Genomic DNA, 7,517 nt, shown 5'->3' on the forward strand with positions numbered 1-7,517 from the left:
TGCTCGCTGGATAAGCGCGCGCATGGACCCGACGTTGTGGTATTACCGAATGTAAGGGTAACGCTGTACTTACGTTGGGAAAGAGATTTTACTCTCGTTCACAGTTTGCTAGCTCCGCTGGAGAGATTGCAGGTTTTGAGGTGCTCATTTCACGTTTTCCGCTTATCCTGGTTTACCAGTGTACTAATGTCGTGGCGTTAGCGGGGTGGGGTATTGGTTGGCATGCTCAGGTATGCGCCTAGCCTGCTGCAATTGGCAGAATTGAGCTATTGGGATGCGGGTCTCCCGATGCAAACTTTAAAATCTCCTAGTAATACTCGGTTACCGCCGTTACAGTTACTTGTATTTTGTTTTTGCTTCTGGTATCTAAAGTGTAAAAAATAGTCTACTTTTATAAATATCATCGCGGGCAACCTGAAATATAAACAAAATTTTAAATAAAAAAAACTGAAAAATAGAAATTGTTGCGATTTTTTTACTTTGTAAATTTGTTTCCTTCCAGAAGCATCAATCCATACTTTGCAGAACCCAATAATCAACATTTATGCTCTTGAGTTAAGCACACGTTTCAAAAGTTGGTTCTCAATCGCTATTTTTTGAAGATTCTCATGCAAATACATTTTGCCAATTAAGAATTTTTGTAAAAAAAAAATCAAATCAGCTTCTCCAACAAATTTCTTATTTTATAGGAGGAGCAAAAAAATTATAAAAAGATTCTTAAAAACAGGTAGGGCTATTAAAAAGTGGCATGTCACTCCGTTGTTTTTGGTGCTAGCAATTTAAAATTTGTATTGAATGTGTATTTTAAATTAAAATTTTTAATACATCCTACCAAAATCTGTGAAAAAACGCAGTTTCGAAAAAAGTGTTGGTTAGGGCTTTTGTGAATTAAGGTAACACATAAATAATTGGACTATTTGGCGTTGGAATATTTCACCGAGCCGTTATGTCCTTTTCACTTATAATTTATCCCGTTTGTTTTAATGTAGCCACATAAATAGAAGAACTTTGTCTCATTTTTTTTTTATTTTTAGTATTGTACCTACGACAGTCGGGTCTACATATTGCACCTGGCGATGGGCTATCACTTCAGCAACACTCCCCCAAAAACTCTTTGGAAAATTTCCATACTGTTGCAACAACAACAACAATAGAGAACTTTGTCTCTCATTTTGACTATTGTCTTATGTAGATAACGAACATTGGCACTACTGAGCGACAATATGCACAATCAATTCCAGCTTTCATGAAAACACAGTGACGGACATATTTACAAATATATTTATTATTTTTTTAGACAAACTCATTTCACAACTCTTGTCATAATTTAAATCGCAGTTGTTGAAAATTTTTGTATTTATAAAAATTAATGACACAATATGTATAGCTAATACGAAATAAATTAAATATATCTTAAAAATTAAATTTAAACTAAAAGTAAACAAATTAAAATATCTGCAAGCACGGCTTACAGCAATTTTTTTATTTTATTTTTTGCTTTATTAATTTATTATTTTTATACAATTATTTTACTTCGTAAACTTACAAAAATACATACATATTACATACATATGTATGTATCTACTATTTTTTACAGTAAGTGCTATGTACACATCGCCACCATCAATGCAAAACGCAGTAATTGACAAATTTGAAATATTGCAGGAAAAGTAAAACGAAAAACATTTAAAATTTGCAATGTAATTTCGGAACTTTTTGGAACTACATCTGAAGGTACACTAGCTGAATGTGAAAAAAAAATGAATTACCAAAAAGATGACAATTACTGTTATTTGCATTAACAACGACGATACTTACAATACATTTTTTTGTTGCTTCAGTATTAAATAAGTTCGAGCTTGAGTACCTAATTGCTTAAAATACTTATATGCATACTGGACTGGGTCGCGGAAAAAACTTGTCACTACACGCCACCTACTAGTTAGTTTAAACTCTAACTTGATGAGGATTTTGGCATCAAACAAATTTTCATCCTTGCCAAGTTCTAAAAGTAGCCAAAATCAAATTTGGTTCATAACATTTGTGTTTGTCGCCCGATTTCACGAGTGTAAGGTATAGTTGAAAATATATTTTTTTTGTATTATGATAATGTTAATTAGCTACTTCGCCAACTTTATCAATTTTTACCCAATTGAAGTCAAATTTAGTTAACATATTTAAAATTTTGGTATGTTATGATATACATAGTAGTTCCTAACCTCTCGAAAATACCGTTTACACTGTCCATTACACCCCGAAATCGGTTTAGAAATAAAAAAAAAGGTTATGAAGAAACTGCAAATTTGCCTATTTTAGGACATTGTCAGAACAATGGGTTGTTCTTCACACAAAATACTCTAAAGTAAGCTTTTAATTTAGGCTGAGTAATTAATTACAAACGTTTTTCTTTCGTACGAGGTCCGGTCCGGTCTAATGTATACAGAATCTTAAAGCCAATTACATAGTTCTAAGTAAAATTGTTTTTAATTTTTTTTTTTTTAATTTACAAATGTTTAACACTTTTATTTAGGTATGTATGTATGTACAACAATTTGTTTTGTTCTGTTTTAGTTTCGTTATGAAACCAATAAGTTTTTCTCATATTTTTTTAATTTCTACGCCTAACAGCGTGCTTTCATAATCTATTCTATTATATTCTTCTATTTTAGCAACTATTTTTCCCGGCTCACCAACCTTTTATAAAGCGTCTTCGTCGTCTACTGGTAATTTTTATAAATATTTAAAAGTATTCGTGTGTATTTATAAAATTCGAAATAAACTATTTACTGTGCTTTCGCTTATACGCGCTACAAATTGATACCTAATTAAAGGAAGTTTCTTAATAAAGGTAAGTCTACAACGCTAGCACAATTTCTAATATGTGCATATTTATATGCACATTAGACCGTACCAGAAAAAAAAATTGGAAAAATGTAGGAGTCGCGTTTTTTTAGTTTTTCGTCATATCTACGGCAATTACAGTCGGTTCTTAAAGTGTGATATATCGGTGTTCTTGTCAGAAGGAGGAGAAAATTTTTTTCTGTTCAAAAGTTCATTGAGCCTGATTAAATATTCTAGTACCCCCAGCGTCAGTAAATGAAAGCTCTCTAAAAATTATTATACTTTTTCTAATAATTTTTATTGCTAAATGTAGGTGCGCCTGAAAAATCTAAAAAGTCGGTCCCTAGGTTCGGCGAATTTTTTGTTTGTTTTCGAAACTGCCTTGCAAAAATATTTTTAACTCAGGTGTGTAGGGTCAACATTTTTTGTTTGCTTGTAAGGTGGCATGGTCTAATGCACATACATACATGCGTACAAATATTTTTGACTATTTCGAAAAACTCAGTGCCTAAAATTAGGCCACATCAAAGCGTACTTTTGCATTTAATAAAATTTTGTAGTTGTAATTGTATTTAAACTGTTTCTAGCCTACTTTTCAGCATCGCAATTTGAAATGTTTTTCAAAGCAATTTTTGCTTTTGGAAACGGTCATGAGCTCTTAAACTAACAACCCTATTCGCACGCCAATGAAAAAGTTAAAATTGTGCCTAAAAAACTTGATTTTACCGCACTATTTCTACGGCAATGACAAAACTCATCGCCATATCAATTGATTTAACTACCTACTGCGCCTAAAAGTGTGCCCCAAAAACTTGGCTTTAAGCGCTCTAATAGTGAAAAAGACGAAACAATACTTATATATTCGGCGTTAAAGTTTTAGGCGTAGTAGTTAAATCAATAGGTATGCGATTAGTTTTTTCATTGGCATGGTAATAGGTCGTTTATATTTACAAAAACTACTTATCTACTGAATACAAATTTGTAAGTTGGCAGCAGGCAGATTTTCTTAACTTTTAACTAAGAAAAATTATGCTAAGAAAAACTTTTTTTTGCGAGACTCACTTGTGTGTTTAAAAATGAAAAGAAACAAAGCTTCTTCAATGAAAACGTTCAAGTAGAATGAAATGGAAAAAGTAAAACAATGCACTAAAAATAAACAAAATTAGATAAAGAACTAAATAAAAATAAAATAAAAGGGAAAAATAAAAAATACATACATATATAAAATTTAATTGAATAAAATTACAGTAAATAATAAAACAAACAAACATGGAGTAAATTGTGAATTTAAAAAAGGTATTTCCGTGATCGTTTTGAACAGAAAATGACAAACAAACAAAATTTGGAAAAAGAATTGGAATCCGTCAAAACCCTTTCACGCCTAGTGAGCCTCAACAAATACAAACTACTTTCACGCATTCCTATAAACTTACAAATTATGTATATACATGAATAAGGCCTTTTTAAACCCTACATCTAAATATACATATATTTATGAACAATTTTTTTTTTGTGCATTGAATGCAAATTTTACTGCCATTTCTAGCCAATCAGAAAATGGCAGTGCTTCACTAGCTCTATGGAGATACACATACATACATAATAGCTCCTAGGATACATACAAATATATTTATTTTATGTCTACATTAAGTAAAATGGCACAGACATTTACCACCCATGAAAAAAGTTATATAATAATAATATTCTGTATGTAGAGCGCAACACCTTAATTTACAACCCAGTCAACTTTCCCACGTCGACAGCGATAGGTTCGCCCCGCATGCGTGCCTGCCTGCCTGCCTGCCGGCCTATCACCAATGTGAGCCCCAATCAATGACGGCTGCATCTGTTTGTCCATTACCGCTCCAAGCGTGCTTATAGTCCACGCTACCATAGCCATTTGTATTCAAGTTGTTGTTGTTATTGTTACTATTATAATTATTGTTGTTATTGTAGTTGGTGCTATTGTTGTTGGCTGCGGTAGCGACAATCGCAGGCTCAACGCTTTGCGTTAATATTAAACAGCATGTTCGTTGTGTTTTAGGCGGCGCTCTTTGCGCGAGATCCCACCCGACTGTCCCCTGTTGTTAGAAGCCACGCCCATTACTCGTCGCATCATTCAGGAATGGTTTTTCTTCACTCTTCTTTACCAAATTACCACTTAGCGTGGGATCGGGTCGTCGTCGCTTGAAGAAACCGAGATGCCACAACACAAATACGACCACGGCCAATACGATGAGGCCGCAAATGATGGCAACTATGTAAATCCATATGGATGTGGGTTGCTCGCGTTGCTGATCGAGCAGCTCGGGGTAGGCGCGCGTTTCCACCTGAAAATCAGAGTGTGATAAAAAATGGAATTACACTTGAAAATTCAATTAAATTAAATTAGACGCCACTCACCAATATATGCGCTTCAGTCTGTTCCACCGAGTATTCGAGCGGTATTTTTACTTGCGCTCTCGACATAATGCGCACTAAATCGGCGCGTGGATACTCTGAAACTAGCGTTGAGTTCCACAGTCGCGCGCGTATATGCACGTACGCTTCGGTCTTGGCGGGCATATTATAGATATCACATTGGATTTTCACACAAGACGCTGTCGCTTTATTACAATCTAATTCGACTATATCTCGTTTTCGATTGGTGTGCTCACCGCCGATGTCCATGAAGCGTTCGGGTCGTATGATACGTTCGATTGTATTTCGCCGCACGCGATTCAAATACCGCTCCTCGTCGTCGTCGTCGTCATCATCGTCCGCGTCGTATAGGCCCGGCCGCTGTGGCGCCTTTTGTTTTGTGTAGACGCTTTTTTCGCTGTACGTGCTGTAGCGGTTGAAATATTGCGTCTTGTTGGTGGGCCGCATCATATACGGTGCTGGCGCCATTAGTAGTGTATCGAATAGTTCGTCGGACTTCGTTTTCGATGCGAGCTTCAGTGGATTGACATATTCGGGCGCGACGAAACATTCGCTTAGTTCAACATTCTCCACAATCGGCATGGCCTCTATATAGAGTAGCCATTTGTCTTTTTTACTCTTCTCGCTGGTCAGCTGATGTGGCCAATAGATGGTGAGTACGACCTTCGGCGCTTTCCAGGGGCCATCATTATAGATCTGCGAATAAAAGAGAATGTTTGTTCCATTGTATAAATTTGTAGTTCAATTACTTTAATTTAATTTAAGTTACTTTAATTTGAATTAGCTCTACTCCTTACCTGGTATGTGTGCATTAGCGGCGAGCCAACATCTTCCATTTGCATAACTTTGCTGTCTTTTTTCACTTCACCACTATAGAAACTCTGCTCCGGCTTCGCCCAACCTTGTAAGCTAAGTTCAGCTCGTTTCACCACACGCACTTCCAACTCCGTATCGGGTTTGACATCACCAATAAGACGGGACGTTGTGTTGGCGAACACATGAAAACTCAGCTTACGCTCATCCACTTCCAAACCACTGGGATCGAAGCGCAGCGACACATAAACGGCAGAATTACGCCGCATTGGATTGCCGAGACTACAGGCGACCACTGTGTCATTGAAACGATTGCAGATCACAGAGTTCTGCAAGTACATCTATATATAAGAAAAATCTGTAGGCTCAAAGAAACTACCGCTGACTTACCGTTCTTTTGGCTGCAATGTATGAGACACTCTTCTGATGCACCACAAACAATTGTGTCTCGTAAGCCGAGTCGGCTTTATTCAACACATTCACATTGACACGCATCTCATCCTTTTCGCCCAATACCAAAGCATAGTTATCATCTGAAAAAAGGACAAATATAATTTTCATATATTCCATTCTTGACTCCTTCATTCCAACTATTCGCGGTACTCACTTTCCATATTCAAGTCCAGTTCCGCATTCAATATAAGATCACTCTCGCAAATATCATCTTCACCACAATCCTTTTGGAATGTACCTTCAAACTCAACGAACGCCTGCGTTTGATCCAAAATTGGGTTCAATAGTTCCAAGCCCGATCGTGGCAACTTTGGTTCCACAATTGTATAATTTAAACGGAATTTTATAGGACTCTGTATATCTCTGGTATTCTCCTTGATGTACCCGGTAACCTGCTGACAGGCCATGCGTCCATTGGTACGCACTGTCACTGCTCGCTTCACCACGTTGCTACGCTTATTGTCGCGGTCGAAGAGCACGCGCGAGAACTTCTTATTTCCACCAAATGTTTCTGCTTCGACTGTGTACAATAGCCGCAAATCTTTATTCGCCGACGCTGGCTCATAAGGGTCGATGGAACAGCAGGCTTCGAAGGTGAAACAAGTCAAATTCGTTGAGGCGTCATGTAGACAACCCGATTTGGCTGGATCAATGTTTCTCAGTTCATTGCCGCGCGCCGTCGTTTGTATATTAATGATGGGACGCGAGAGTAGCGCAACCACTGCTGAAGAATTATATGCGCCCACAACTACATCCGGATAGGAATTTCCATCTAGATCAGTGCCACCACTTATTGAACTGCCAAATGTGACTAGCGGATCTGGCAGTAAACCGAGATCGGAGGCTTGTATACGCTGCGCGGGCTTACTAATCAACCCCGTGCGGGAACCCAAATAGATGTAGACCACACCGTCATCTTCGTAAGGCGCTCCCACCGCCAAGTCTTCGCAGTTATCCTTGTTGATGTCACCGATATTGGCGAGCGCAAG

At 37.2% G+C, this 7,517-nt stretch overlaps 1 protein-coding gene across 3 annotated transcripts in view; it reads right to left on the reverse strand.

Annotated features, from left to right (window-relative positions):
• Positions 1-4,067: 4,067 nt before the first annotated feature.
• LOC118733395 (integrin alpha-PS1) overlaps positions 4,068-7,517 on the reverse strand; it is a 246,410-nt gene continuing 242,960 nt past the window's right edge. For all 3 annotated transcript variants that reach the window (XM_036462764.1, XM_036462765.1, XM_036462763.1), the window contains 5 exons: positions 6,683-7,493; positions 6,466-6,608; positions 6,060-6,404; positions 5,245-5,958; positions 4,068-5,171 (listed from right to left, as the gene is read on the reverse strand). In XM_036462764.1, the coding sequence (XP_036318657.1) occupies positions 4,929-5,171; positions 5,245-5,958; positions 6,060-6,404; positions 6,466-6,608; positions 6,683-7,493 (2,256 nt within the window). In that variant the 3' untranslated portion in view covers positions 4,068-4,928. The remainder of the gene's footprint in view (positions 5,172-5,244; positions 5,959-6,059; positions 6,405-6,465; positions 6,609-6,682; positions 7,494-7,517) is intronic.

The sequence above is a fragment of the Rhagoletis pomonella genome, unplaced genomic scaffold, assembly GCF_013731165.1.
Source record: "Rhagoletis pomonella isolate Grant_MI unplaced genomic scaffold, Rhpom_1.0 Rhpom_scaffold_00002, whole genome shotgun sequence".
Lineage (NCBI taxonomy): Eukaryota > Metazoa > Arthropoda > Insecta > Diptera > Tephritidae > Rhagoletis > Rhagoletis pomonella.